The following is a 14505-nucleotide window of genomic DNA, read 5'->3' on the forward strand; positions in this document are numbered from 1 at the left end:
AGCATTTGAATATGTTTTTAAATTCTCTTAACTAAATGTGGTCAGACTTGTGTTATATATCATACAAAAGTTAATGAATGATGTGGAAGCCCAAGCTACAGCCTGTGGGCAGTGCTGTGGGAGAGCTACAGATCTATCCTTTGCCCACAGCTTATGGTAGGTGCTTGGCATCTGATCAGAGTTTTACCCTGGAAAGTGGGTGTGGGATTTTCTGATTATCAGGTTTGCCTAGTGCAAGCTACCTGAATATTTTTCTACTGTAGAAAAGAGAGTTTACAGTCCTTCCTGGCATTTCAAAGAATTCTTCCCCTGAACTTCTTATGAAAACTTAAGATGGCATTTGGTACATTTTATACATTTCAAAGATAAAACACTGGAGACCCAGGAATAGAAATGAATTCTGAGATTAAAGAGGGGATGTGACTCGAAAAGTTGAATCCTCACGCCGAAGTTCAAATTGTTACATATTTTCAAAGGCAGGACACATTGCTTCATGTATTAAGACCTCTGGTGCTTAACATGGCAAAAAGCAAAATGAGAACTTGACATTGTGATCCCAAAAGCGATGGACTACTGCACCCTTGGTGCTCAAGTAAATTTGTCTGGATTTTTCTTTGGAGAACTAGGCATTTCAATTCTGGCTTGTTTTCAGGGAAAAGTCAGCATCAGCTGATATATGTGATAAAGAGTGGGAAGGTTGTTTCTCACTATTTGGGATCTTAGTAGTATATGGAGATTCATTTACATTTACTTAAGTAAATATCTGAGTTACGTAATGTTATATATGGTTTTAGAAGTGGCAGAGAGCTAGAGAGGTAACACAAGCAACAATATGGTAGTACAAGAAGATTCTTAGGAAGTAAGAGGGAAGCCTTGAATTAGCCATGTATTGTTTGTTCAGGTGTTGTAAAATATTTGCTTGGACTGATGTTTAAATGTGAATCAACTCCAACATAAAAGTTCTATGAGTAAAACTAATAGACATTATACTTAAATCTTATTTGTGCTGAGTGTTTACTGAGATCTACTTCTCATTTAACTGGTTCTAAAGAGTGTAACTGGAAATATGTTAGTAGAAGGTATTCATCATAATTATGAGTAACAAGTTTTTGTGCACAGGTGTTCTTAGTGCATTATTGTTTAAGAAAGAAAACACCAATATAGAGGATAAGAAACAGAAAACTGTAACAATTTGTTGTCATTTTAACGCCTCCTTCAGAATCAAATGATGATATATCCTGATCACTCACTGCTTGTCCTCTTAGAGTATAGATATGGAAAGAAACGCATCTGACTGACCTCAGAACAGTAAATGTAAGTAAATGAGCTTGGTCTCATCTGTTTGAAGGCAAATTTATATCATTGAGGCTTGTTCTGATTAGTGTTGGCCTCACTTCAAAGATCAGCAAAATGTGTCTGTTTTTTGGTACATAAAGGCTGTGTATTAAATAGTTCCACGCTGTCATTCTGATGTTTATGTTAATATCTGTCTCTCTGTCGAGAATGCAAGGTTAGCAAAGACTTCTGACACTCAGGATCTACTTTGCTCTCCTAGCTGTGAACTTCCTCAGACCCTGACATGGGAGGGAATAGTGACATGCGTCCTGGTGAATGGGATGTGCCTGAGCCCTGAGGCCAGCTGGCAGAAAGGAGCCTGCTGTGGCTGCCTGCCACGGCCCTTCTGGGGATAATGTCTGCAATGTGAAGCTGTCCATCTCTGGAGATCAGCTGGGAGAGTAGTCACTTCTCAGGCCAAACACTTGCTAAGGACTGTCCCAGCAGTTTAGCAGTGGAGATGATCATGTTCCAAAGTCCAGAATCCTTTCTTGATGCTGTTTAATTTATTGCTGTGAATGTAGCCAAGATGTGAATGAGACCAAAAGAGAGCGGCAAGCAAAATCTGTTCAAGAGGAAGCTTAAAATGCTGACAGATTGGGGTAATTTTTACTTGCATTTGGAATTCATGCTTTCATTACTGCTGATGTAAATAAATCTCTGAGGCAAAAGTTGGGAGATGGTGATTTATTCTTTAGGAACATTTCTGGCCTTAAGATTTTCTTAAAGCTCCAGAGCTTCAAAATATATTCTTTCCTAAACACGTTTTTCTATCTTTGATGCTTGTCAGCTGTGCGTGACTGATTTTCATACAGCATTTTCTTTTTCTACCAGATTTTTATCCCTTGAAAAGAGCACAGTTGTTGGAGGTGGTGTGGCTGGTTTGCAGCTCCACATATTGCTGGCTCTGTGCTAGGAGACTCGTGGTTGTTAGATTATCTCTCAGGAGTTCACCAGTTTCTTCTGGTAGCCGAATCTTTCTTTGAACCAGCTGAGATAACACCTTCTTGTGTGCCAGTGCAACCAATGGCTTCTGTAATTTAGTGTTCTATTTTTAGTGAATGTAATGGATGGATATATAGGCTGAGGAGCATCCATCTGTCTGTCATGCTCAGATATTTTTAGAGCACTGATCTTTGTCATGCTGATCAGCACCAAATGCATTACATAAGATTAGCATCAAAATATATATAATGAAAAGTCAGCTTTGCTGCAGTTGTTCTTAAATTATTTTTAGTATTACCCACAAAATTTGTATGGTTCAGTGCATTATCCCATCACTGTATTCTGTAGGGATCATTTTAAAGTTGAAATTCTCTTCTCTTGGACTCTTTCTGTCATGTGCCTTCTTCCTGAGGCTTCAGATAAGATTCATAGAATCACAGAATCCTTAGAATTGGAAGGGACCTTTAAAGGTCATCTAGTCCAAATCCCCTGCAATGAACAGGGACAGCTTAGCTCAATCACGTTGCTCAGGGCCTGATCCAGCCTTGCCTTGAAGATCTCCAGGAATGGGGCAGCAGTCTGGGCAACCTGTTCCAAGTGTCTCACCATGTTCACTGTAAGAGATTGAAAGTCAGTGATACACATTACAGATATTTTAATAAATGCCTACTTTCCACTAAGACTGAAACTGAGCCAAACGATTTATCTCTCATTGTCCTTCAACACAGTTTTTATTTGAACTTGTGATTTGCAGGTGCAAGATTCCAAATTCTGCTCTACTTACATCCTCAGCTGCTTTACCGTTCTTTAATGCTGCTTTAACAGCGTAATCTCATACTGTACTCCTAATGATCTTTTCAATTTTCCACTTTTACTGAATATTCAAAGCCAGTATCTCCTCATCAGATATCTCTGATCCAGTAGCTAGCTAGTTAGAATGGGTTGGGATTGATTTTTTTTTTTTTTTGAGTTTGCAGAGGCAGATTGTGAGAAAACTGTCTGCATTCTTCTTACACTGCTCTAGAAAATGTATTTCTCCCAAATTTCTGTGAAAAAGCTGATAATTTCTTTGAAGTATGTTTATAAATCAGTTTGCAATTACTGACATTTAAAATAGACAACTTTCTGCACATCCCTCTCATCATAACTATTTATGATATTGTCACAGATGAGTCTTTTTTTTTCTTGATTTCTTTATTTGTGGATTGATGGTGCATTTGATGTACAGTAGTCAGTATAAAACAGGCAGCAGTTTGTCTTTGGTGATGAAGTTCTGAAAGCTGAATTATGTCATACAGTGCACAGATCTTCCTGAGAATTTCTTCCTGAGATTACAATGAAATGTGCTCTGTTCTTTGTTTATACTTTTTACTATTTGAAAACAATCTCTAATTTATGAAAGTTTCTCCTTGGATTGTAAACCTTTTTGCAGCAAAGAGGATGAAGGAAGAAAATGGAAGGACAGGTAGAACAGAGAAACAACACTTAATTCAGCTTAAACCCTGAACTGAGAAAGAAACAGCATATGTACATGGAATTTTCATAATGTCATTTGCTGAAGAAAAAGCGTCTGTCACGTTTGATCAGGGGAATGAAGATTTACATGCGCTGTTTTCAGTGGGTTATTTAGATTATTAGCAATATGAATTGGCTTATTTTTTCCAAAACTGAAAAAGATGAAGTGTATTATAAGGATCCAGAGACTACATTGGAACTTCTTGCTGCAATTGTTGAAGTTGTTGAGAAATGTAGAAATGCAAGACGATGTGGTTTAAAAATGGAAACATTGCAAAAATGAACTAGTTGAATGAGAAGGACTGGATCTTAATCTTTTCTTAGTAATCATGGAGACAGGGTGTTTTATTTTTTTTAATTAATTGCTCTGTCTGTACTTCGTGTTTGACTACAAAAAGGCAGAAAGGGGCTAGACTAAAAAAGTCCTCCATTGTCTGCCTAGTCGAAAGTGAAAACGTACATAACGCGTTGCAAGAAGGAAAGAGGTTGGTGTAGGAGGGCTACAATTCTGGTTGGGGAAATTGAAAATATTAGAACCTTATTTTTGGAGGAAAGCACTTGTTGGACTGACTTTACTGAGATATATTCCTGAGGGGAAATGTACCTTATACCAAGCAAAAAAAAATATATGTTTTGCTCATTTAATTTATACAAAGTCCCTGAATTAAATGTGTTATACTAACAAGGAATCTTACAGTTGATGTGAGCTTCATCTCTGTTTACTGACCTAACTATGAGGTTTAGGTATCTTTACTTCCTGCCCCTCCCTCCCCTCACTCCAGTCTGATACAGCTAAATTTAACTAGCTGAATAATTCTATGAAGTAAGGGAGAGCAGGGAGGAGAGGGAGAGAGCAGACGCTTCCTGGAGTCAAATTCTTCCAGTGAAGTGAAGATACTGTTCATATGCTACAAATTTTGCACCACCTGTAATCTCCATCAAATTTATGAGACCTGTATTGGTTCTGAATTGAAAAGTATGATGAGTTCTCATTGTAATGGCATAAGGTAAATTTCTGATGGTCTTTTTTATTATGTGGTCTTATTAATTCACGTCTTATATTAGGTGGTGTTACATTAAATTGTGAGTTTTCTTTTGAGGATGAAGCACTATTCAGGACATATTCTAACAATGAGATTTGTCTGACAGTTCCAGGGAAGTGTATCTAGTCCTCCTGTCCAAGTGTCTAATATTGTGAACTTTCAGGGGAAGTATGAAATGTAATGAACTCACAAGTAGTCAAAAGCAATAGTGAAATGACACTTGGGAAAAGGTTTTCTGTAAATAACAGGTCAGTTGGTGTTAGTAATGTAAAAGATTAAGTTTTCCCCTCTTATCTTTGAAGTATGTATATTGTTTTACACCAGTACCTTGAAGACATAGTGTTACTGCCATTGAAAAACTTGGAACTGTGCTGTCTAAATGAGAGAATATAAAAATATAAATTCAGTATTAGGTACATTAAAGGAATTCATTAATAGGTATTTAAATAGAATATGTAGGAGGCTATTATATGCTGAAATAATTTCAGAAAAGATTACTATTTCACAGTAAAGTAACAAAACCAAGAGATAACAGTGTGTCCAATTTGAAAATGATTAGAGGTCAGCTAAGGATCTCCTTTGATTTAATGGAAAGATCAGAAGAGTTGTGTAAGGAGATTCACATTCATTAGGAAGCTGCTTATAATAGCCAGAAAATATTTAGAAATCCCTAGCTGATAAGTCACTTAATAAAAAACAACAACATTTAAACTGTAAAAAATTGAATTAAAAATCTAGAGGAGGGAGAAGCATTAAAAAAAAACAAAAAACTTCATGAAACATTTTCCTCATTCTCATGTTGTCTTTTGCTGGTTAGATCGTGACTCACATAACGAATGTGTGATGTTAAGTGATACTGGCTAAACTCCAGAAAAAATCATCCAAGCATAAAAGGCTGGTTTTGAGAGTACGGTGTGCTTCATTTTATCTTGCTGGGAATGTGGCTAGAAGATTTCTTTAAATCTAGTATGCAGTTTTGTTGACAGGTAGAAGAAGAGCAAGACTGTGCAGTCCTTACAGACTTTTGTTATACTGTTCTTTAAATCATCTCCTGACAAGTTAATTCTGTTATTTGCAATTGATTGGCAATAGTTAGAAGCATGTTAACATTGTAATGTATTTCGTATTTTATAATTATGGAGCAACTCTAATTAGAGCTTGAAAGTGTTAAGCTCCTTTCCACAGCGTAGAAGTATTAGAATCTCAGCTAATGTGTGGACTAGATACAAAAAATGACAGATGGCAATTAAATAAATTGGCTATATTTTTTATGTACAGATGAATCCTATGATGTTGGACCTGTTGATTTTGTGTATCTTGCAGATAGATGGATGTTTTCCTCATTCGGAGGTACATTCTCAGTAGTCCACTTGGTTGAGACCAGCAACTAATGAGATGACATAAAATGTGATTAATCATTCAGTCATTACTCTGGCAAGCATGTGTAATTTAGTAAACTGTTACAGTTAGAGATATCAGGACCAACACACATTGTCTCTGAATTCCTCTGGAGACTTGGGTTAGCAGTTGGGTAAACTGAAGTCTTAAAAAAACATCAGATGGAAGGAGCGTGATTTTCAGTTGACAAATTTTTGCGAGTACTTTTGGTTTAGGATTTGTTGAGATTCCTTAAACAAGCTGGTTTTAGGAGTGCCAGCTGCTTTTGGAAAGTGGAGTTGTCTTAAAGCATCTCATTTTTGAAAAACCATGAACTCACTTTTGATGATTTGACCATTGCTATTTGTCTCTCATGATTCAAAACATGGAGATAAACTCTGCCATTTCTGTTACGGAAAGAGCATTTGCTGCTTTCCTTCAATTTCTTCTGTTTTTGAGAATATTAAAAAAAGAAGGAAAAAAAGTATATTCCTTAGGGAACCATTTGATTGTTACTGTTGTTCAAGCATGTATAGTATGAGCATGGTGGTGGGTCATTTTTCTTTGGCCGAGGACATAACTGTCCCTCTCATGAAAGTTTTACATGTTTCTTCCCAAAATAGTTACCCTGGAAGATTTTGAATGCCCTCAGCAAAGAGCTTCTTATCTATATTCCTCAAATGCAAAATCTCCATATCTCTGAAGAAACCAAAAAAGAAAAAAAGAAAAAAGAAATGCTGGAAAGCTACAAGAATGTCCTGAGGGTGCTATAGAAATGGTCTTATGTGCATTTTAAGTTTTTGCCTGAACTCACAGATTATTTCCCCCATTAATGTCTTGAAATATTTCATCTTTGAAAATCTAGAAGTCATTTCAAGAACTTAAATTCTTATTTATGATTTATTACTAAATTGTAGCTGGCATAACTAGTGGAGTTCAGATTATGTGTTTTACTGTTAAACATTGTCATATTTTAACCAAAAAAAAAAAAAAAAAAACAGCAAACTGATTCTGATAAACTTTTGTTTTACTTAGGTGGAAAGAAATTGTAAAAGTCTCCTTCAGCCATATGGAGAACATTAAACTAAACAGTAAATCATCCCAATTATTTGTAGCTTATGGGAGAAATCCTAGGGCCGAGCCCTATTGACTCAGAGGCTCTGTAAATGGATTCTGTGTTTTATAATAAGTTGTTATGATCAGGCAGGAGGCCAAGTACCAGATGGATTGATTGCTTTCTGCCAGAGGTATGGCCACATCAGCTGCCTCTATTAGGAATGTATTTATTCTTGAAAATGTCAGCTTGACAATTGGAGTTCAATTTGTGCTATCAAAACACATTAGTCTCATGATCCTAGAGTTAGATCAAATGTGTTGTTGAGAGGCACTACTTTAGTCTTATTTTGATTTAAGATCTTATTCGTACTCCTAAATTACAATGTTGCTTCCTGCTCTTTAAAGAGTGGGTTTGCTGAGGCTGTTTTAAAACAGAGAAATGAAATAAATGGAGTTTTCTAAAACTGTCATGAAGGATGCGCACGAGATCATGGTTACATAGTGTAAAACTGAGCTTTTTCACTAAATGTGTAATCTGTGAAGGGAATGGCAGCAGAAGCGCTAGCAAATCATCATCTCTTCTGAGCTGCCACCTGTTGCAAGAGGGGAGGTTAGGCACTTCAAATAAATGAACAGATTACAGGAAAAGAAGCATCAGTAGTCTGAACATTCCTACAAAAAATGACCCCCTCAGTCAGCATTTTTTTATCGCCCAAAAGAGAACTGATGATTTGATTTTTATCTAAATTCTACATTCACTTCTTCATTGGATGGGGCTCTGGGCATCCTGATCTGTTGGGTGGCAACACAGTTCACAGCAGGAGGTTGAGATTTGGGTGGGCTTTATGGGCCCTTCCAACCCAAGCCGTTCTGTGATTCGTGGTGAAAACAAGAATTTACCCCAAAGAAACCACAGCATGTGTGTCAACATGAAATCAAATCCATGCTGTCAAATTAAATATCTCTTCTAAGACAGTACATGTACATCTTTGTTGCTTTAGATTCCTACCTGCAATCTGGAGGCAGGGGGTTAATGTTAGTGGTTCATATTAGTGAAGGATACAAACTGAAAGAAAATGTTTCATGTGCTTATGAATTTGATCAGAGCGTAATGCCAAGTCACGGCTTACAGTTCTCAGCCATATGAGGCTGAAGCAAATCAGATCACCTTCAGCTGGTTCCTATTTGTGACACATTTTTTATATATCAGCTTCTGCAAGTGTAATTTTGGGTTCAGTGAACTACTCAATAAAAATCAGCTATTTCATTTGTATATTGCAGGACCTGGGCGGACCTTGCAGTGCCGAGCTTTATTTCCTTTAGAAACCCTATTAAAAATGAAGTGCCTGAGGGGAACAAATAAAGGCAGAAGCTTATCTGAGCCACACTCAGTAATAAGTTCAATAAGTTCCTGGCTGGCATTACCTTAGAGTTACAGCTCACTTTAGCAGGAACTTCCATGTACTATCTGTCTCAGTTCTTCAGTGCCCACAAAAATGAATGTTCATATGCAATGTTTGCATATATACCCATGTTACCAGACATTTTTTCATGCAGAGCTGTGTACAACTTGAACACTACTGTCACAAGGATTTTATGGTGAGCTGAGTTTATAAAAGTTGTCCATAAGAGGAAGCAAACTTAGCTCACATGACTTCTAGTTCTGTGTTTCAGTTTCCCATACACTTCTAAGTTCACTAAAAATGACCGTCAGTCAACCAGCAAGAAAGTAAGAGGGAAGATTAACTTCCTGTAACTTAGTTGCGTATAATGAAGACATTTAAAGACATGGAAACAGAATCTAGATTCCTTTCATAAGCAATGGAGAGGGGAAACCTCATGTATTTTAAACATATGTTCAGATGAAATTGACAGTGCCTTAAAAGGGTTCTGTTTTATGGCATTCATTTCAAAGGGATCTATGAATGAGCATTTTGGTTGTAGGTCATAGAATCATAGAATCATAGGGGTTGGAAGGGACCTCAAGAGATCACTGAGTCCAACCCCCTGCCAAAGCAGGTTTGCACCAGGTCACACAGGTAGGTGTCCAGGCGGGTCTTGAATATCTCCAGAGAAGGAGATTCCACACCCCCCTGTGCAGCTGTGCCAGTGCTCCATCACCCTCACTGTGAAGAAGTTCTTGCGCACATTCGTGCGGAACCTCCTGTGCTGCAATTTCTGTCTGTTCCCCCTTGTCCTGTCTCCACACACTGCTGAAAAGAGTCTGACCTCGCCACTTTGTCCCCCACACCTCAGATATTTATAAACCTGGATCAGGTCCCCTCTCAGTCTTCTTTTCTCAATGCTAAACAGACCCAGTTCATTTAGCCTTTCTTCATAGGGGAGATCCTCCAGGCCCTTCACCATCTTTGTGGCCCTTCACTGGACTCTTTCCAAGAGATCCCTGTCTTTTTTATATTGGGGAGCTCAGAACTGGACACAGTACTCCAGATGAGGTGTCACCAGGGCAGAGTAGAGGGGGAGGATCACCTCTCTTGACCTGCTGGCCACGCTCTTTTTAATGCATCCCAGAATGCCATTGGCCTTCTTGGCCACAAGGGCACACTGCTGGCTCATGGCCAACCTGTCGTTCACCAGGACACCCAGGTCCTTCTCAACAGAGCTCCTCTCCAGCAGATCATCCCCCAGCCTGTACTGGTGCATGCAATTATTCCTCCCTAGGTGCATGATTCTACACTTTCTTTTGTTAAATTTCATCCAGTTTCTGACTGCCCAGCTCTCCAGCCTGTCCAGGTCTTGCTGAATGGCAGCACAGCCTCCAGGCATGTCAGCCAATCCTCCCAACTTCGTATCATCAGCAAACTTGCTGAGGGTGGCCACTATCCCCTCATCAAGGTCATTGATGAAGATGTTGAACCGGACCCAGCATGGACCCCTGGGGGACACCGCTGGTCACAGGCCTCCAACCAGACTCTACACCACCAGTGACAACCCTCTGCACTCTGCCAGTCAGCCAGTTCTCAACCCACTTCACTGTTCATATGTTTATGGACAGATATTTAAAATCACCTGAGAAGACACTTAATTCATATATCAGGATAGACAAAACTTTTTATTGTTTTATAACTTAGTATATAAGAGCATAAATTATCGTTCAGCTGTACTGTCATTTTTACTGCAAGCATTTTCAGCGTGAAATCTTTATTTTGTGCCCTTTAAAGGATTTTTAGGTAGAAGTATCCCTAAGGCCTATCCTTAAGTGTTTTTCCAAATGTTAATCCACAAGCTTTAAGTAATGAAGTGCTGTGGGTCTGTGCTGTAGGAAACAAGCTGGTTCTGAACACAGAACTCCACTCCCTCATTCAGTCTGGTACCGAGTTTATGACTTCCGCCGCCAGATTTGAGTCATTACTCTGCTCAAATGGTTCATGCCTTTCCTTGCAACATATCTTGATGAGCTCTTTCCAACTCATTTCTCTAAAATATAGCCAAATCTGCCTCTCATGAAAAATCACCCAAATTGTTGGTCCCCAGATGATGTTGAGTTGGATTTTTAAAAGAAAGTTTCCTAACCTCCTTCTTCCAGCTGCTACACTGAGCAAATTTCAACCTCCTGCCTTAGAGAATGTCAAAAGGGCAGTGCCTCCAGCGTTTCATTCTCATTTTAGTCTAACAGTTGTCCTTTGAGGTTTCTTGAAATGTCCAGCAGAACAGCAGTTCATTTTCATGTTCTTGAGTGTGCTGCAAGACACAACAGCTCTTGTGATCCATGGTGCAAAAACCCTGGCAGTGCTAGCTGGTGGAGATCTCTCTCACTAGCATCTCATGTTGCCACAGCGCTGGTATTTCATGCTAGCAAAGGGAGCCAGTACTGAAGTGTTACCTATTCTAGATTTGCCACTTGCTGGGTTATGGAGCGCCAGTGCCTTGCCAGTGCCCACAGAATTGTTGTAAACAAGGTTAAAGGTGAAAGTAAAATCAGTTCACTCAACTGAAGTGAGAATAAGAAATCTGTTGCTATGTTTAAAGACAGATACAGAAGAGTGAAACAGTTAACAGTCCTTGTTGCTACTCGTGTAGACCTCTGCAATAGTTCCTTTTAGTTTGTTTTCAGCTAGCAGGCTTGAGCCAGCCTGGCTCCCAGGACAACTGACCCATGGAGATGGGATCTGATCTTCCAGCCCAGCATAATCTATTAGCAGTTGCTTTCCCTGAATAAATTCTGATTTGGGATGAAGGCACCCCTTCTGTCCTCCCAATTCCTGTTTAGCGTGAATTCACCCTTCTGGCATTTTGCAATTCTAGATAAATATAAGTGATTAAAAAGGCAAGAAATGCTGCCTGTACTGCTCTCTTCAAAAGGAATTGTGTCTTACAGCCGAGTGGTTGTGGCTTAGTCACACTTATTTGACTTAACCTATTTACACAGTGCAATTCCCAGCAGACAGATAACAGAGGAAGAATTACATTACTGCTGTGCTAAAGTGCATAAGCTACATGCAGCACAAGACTTCAAGAGTTCTTGCTGTATAAATGAGAACGATAACTCTGATTCATTGGTAAAACCAAGTATGATGGAAAAGAAACGAGAATGATTTGTGTCTAAGCTAAATGGGCCATAAGCAGAGTTCAGTGGGACTGAGGAGACATAACATTAGTGTTTTCCTACCTTCATATGTTGAATAGTGATAAAATATCTGAAATCCAAATATATGCCATTGGTGACGTGTATATATATGAACTATTGGGTACACCTCAAGATAGAATCTTCCTAAGGCAAGACCGTAGAAATCCTTGGGGTTACAGCAAGAGGAGAGAGGGATGACCTGAAACCTTGTGGGAAGCCATCCCGGGGAGCCCTGGGCTGCTCAGTGCCTGCTGGTGCTTCCAAGAGTTGTGCTTTCCAAACCAGTGAAATACATAAGGGAGCAGCAGATCTAGCTGTCAACGTTCAAACTGATTTGAAGAGAATTTAATATTGTAAATAATTTTAGAAGGATCAGTTGCTTTGAAGGCAGTTTTTGATTCTGCCTGTGAACCTGTTGTGCTCTAGTGCTGAATGAAAGAATTCCATGTTCTGCAGAAGGCTTATGTTTGTACTTGTTACCGTTTTTATTTATCACTTGAGCCTTTTTTACCAGCAGAAGTTACACAGTTTAATGATTTCATAATGACTTAAGAAAAAGAACTTGTGCGACCTTTGTAATAGACTCCAAGGAACTGAAATTTAGGTGTCTAGGATGTAAAATTCCACTGTTCTAATAGTGTCTTCTATGTGTAATACTGTAAATGTGCGAAGTAACAGTTGAGTTGAATAGTCTGTACAGTGCTTCAAGAAGGCGTGAGGAAAGGTCAGCGGGGTGTGTGAGGGGGCCAGCTGTGTGGACAGGGTGTTGTGTTTCTCTGCACTGCTGTTTTGTTATTAATCTGTGAAGCTGTGAGTGTGAGAAGCAGAATTCTTAAAACCAGTCAGGTCTGTCAAATTGAAATAGTAGGAGGCAAACAGTTCTACATAGCTTACATGGCTGATCGCGGAAGGCAGGGAGCTGCTGAAATGATTTATTTATCAGCTAGTCAAAAGATGCGTTCTGATGTCAAACAATTAGAGATGTGTTAGAAAAGACTTCTTCCTCTGCAAAGGCCTCAGAAACATGTTTATCCTTAAATAATTCCTAAATTTGAAGAAATCTGAATGAACTGATACTGTCAGTCTAGTGTTGTGAATAAATCTGTGTTCGTGTGTGCTTGCAAGAACTTGTCTAAAACTTCCATTATTAGCAGTGCTGGCAAACAGTAGATAACTTTATTTGCATCATGGCTAAGTTTATGCTGAATGGAAGCTATGAGAAGTACGGGAATAGTCTTCCTTTAGCAAAAGTTTGTTTCACATACCTTGAAAATCTTCAGGCAATGTTTGTTGCTCTTCTTGAGCAAGTTTTGTTACTGCATATTTGATATCTAGGAGCTATGTTCTTGTTCCTTTTATCACAATTTGTGTAACATGAAGGTGGAAATCACCTGAATCAAGATGAGTTCAGTGGAAGAGCATTGGGACTGAAGAATGAACTATGGCTTTCTGCCACAATCTAAGTTTAGCTAACTAAAATGTAGAGGTATTGCACCATTTAAAGAGTTGATGCTGTTCTAACCATTTCTGCAATCACTGCAGCTGTCTACTCAAGGAGATGCCAGCCAGGTGATTGGACCTCTTACAGAGGGACAGAGGAGAAACGTGGCTGTAGTTAATTCACTATACAAACTACACCAAGCAGTTCTGAAGGTAGGCTTCCTTTGATATTTCTTGTCTTTCCATAATCTAAATTTCTTCTCTTTGGTGTATGTATATTACCCTACTTGCTTGGTGAGAACTCTTAAAAAACACTGGCAGATCTGGTGTTGATAACTGCATTTCACTGTACATTTGTACAGCTTTTCAAGACTTGGTTGGCCCTTTTAAGCACTGTTTTCTGATAAATTGTCAGTATTCAAAGAAGAGGAAAAGATGTGTTTACAGAGAGTAACCACATCTCACAGTCATTTTAGAAGTTTTTTTCTTATCATAAAAGCTCTGTCTTTCTACTGCTAAGCCTGATAGCCCCTGTCTGTGTCTGTGCCCGCCTGAGCTTATCTTTTAAGAAGACCTTCACTATGTTCCCACAATTGTGGCCAAATTGAAAAAGAGAAGGAAAAGGTGAAATCAAGAAGAGCAGCACCTCACACGTGTCTCTGTGCATTGCTGCCGTGACCCAAGTCTGGCCTGGAAATGTTTTCTGTACTCGGCTCAGTTATGAACAATTCCAGTTTAGTGACTCAGTGATATCAGTGGTTACACAGCCTCTAAATTAATACAAACAGATATAGTGGTACTTCTAGTTAATCATGTTTAAATCCTAGCCTGATTAGAAACAGAATTGTGAGTACTCCTGACTGTGGGTATGTTTAAAGAATGTTTAAAAAGGCCAGAAAGCTTATAAAATTTGCTTGGATTTTGCAAACAGATGGTAGATCAACTTTTAAGTCTGCTTTCTCTGATGTATTTAGTAATAAACTTAGTGTGCCATAGTGTTGGCGGGAGCTTGATATGATTCAGTCTGAGTTCAGTACTTATCTGGCTTAAAAATGCTATTACATGGCATGTTCATAGCTGTAAGGAAATTGGTTGAATATTCCTCAGCTCGTCCCTTGACTTTCAGTTCTGATGTTACTGTAGCTGTACATAATCAGCTATTCAACATGTACATCCAAGTTACGTTACTGAGAAAGAACATAGTCA

General features: G+C 38.8%; 1 protein-coding gene across 1 annotated transcript in view; it reads left to right on the forward strand.

The window, feature by feature from the left end:
• COG5 (component of oligomeric golgi complex 5) overlaps window positions 1-14505 on the forward strand; it is a 180017-nt gene that overhangs the window by 144196 nt on the left and 21316 nt on the right. Inside the window, exon 15 of the mRNA XM_065743600.1 lies at window positions 13402-13512. Coding sequence (XP_065599672.1) covers window positions 13402-13512 — 111 coding nt within the window. The remainder of the gene's footprint in view (window positions 1-13401; window positions 13513-14505) is intronic.

Source organism: Cyrtonyx montezumae, unplaced genomic scaffold, assembly GCF_038088225.1.
Source record: "Cyrtonyx montezumae isolate F1298 unplaced genomic scaffold, pur_monq_1.0 scaffold_3, whole genome shotgun sequence".
In the NCBI taxonomy this organism is placed as follows: Eukaryota; Metazoa; Chordata; class Aves; order Galliformes; family Odontophoridae; genus Cyrtonyx; species Cyrtonyx montezumae.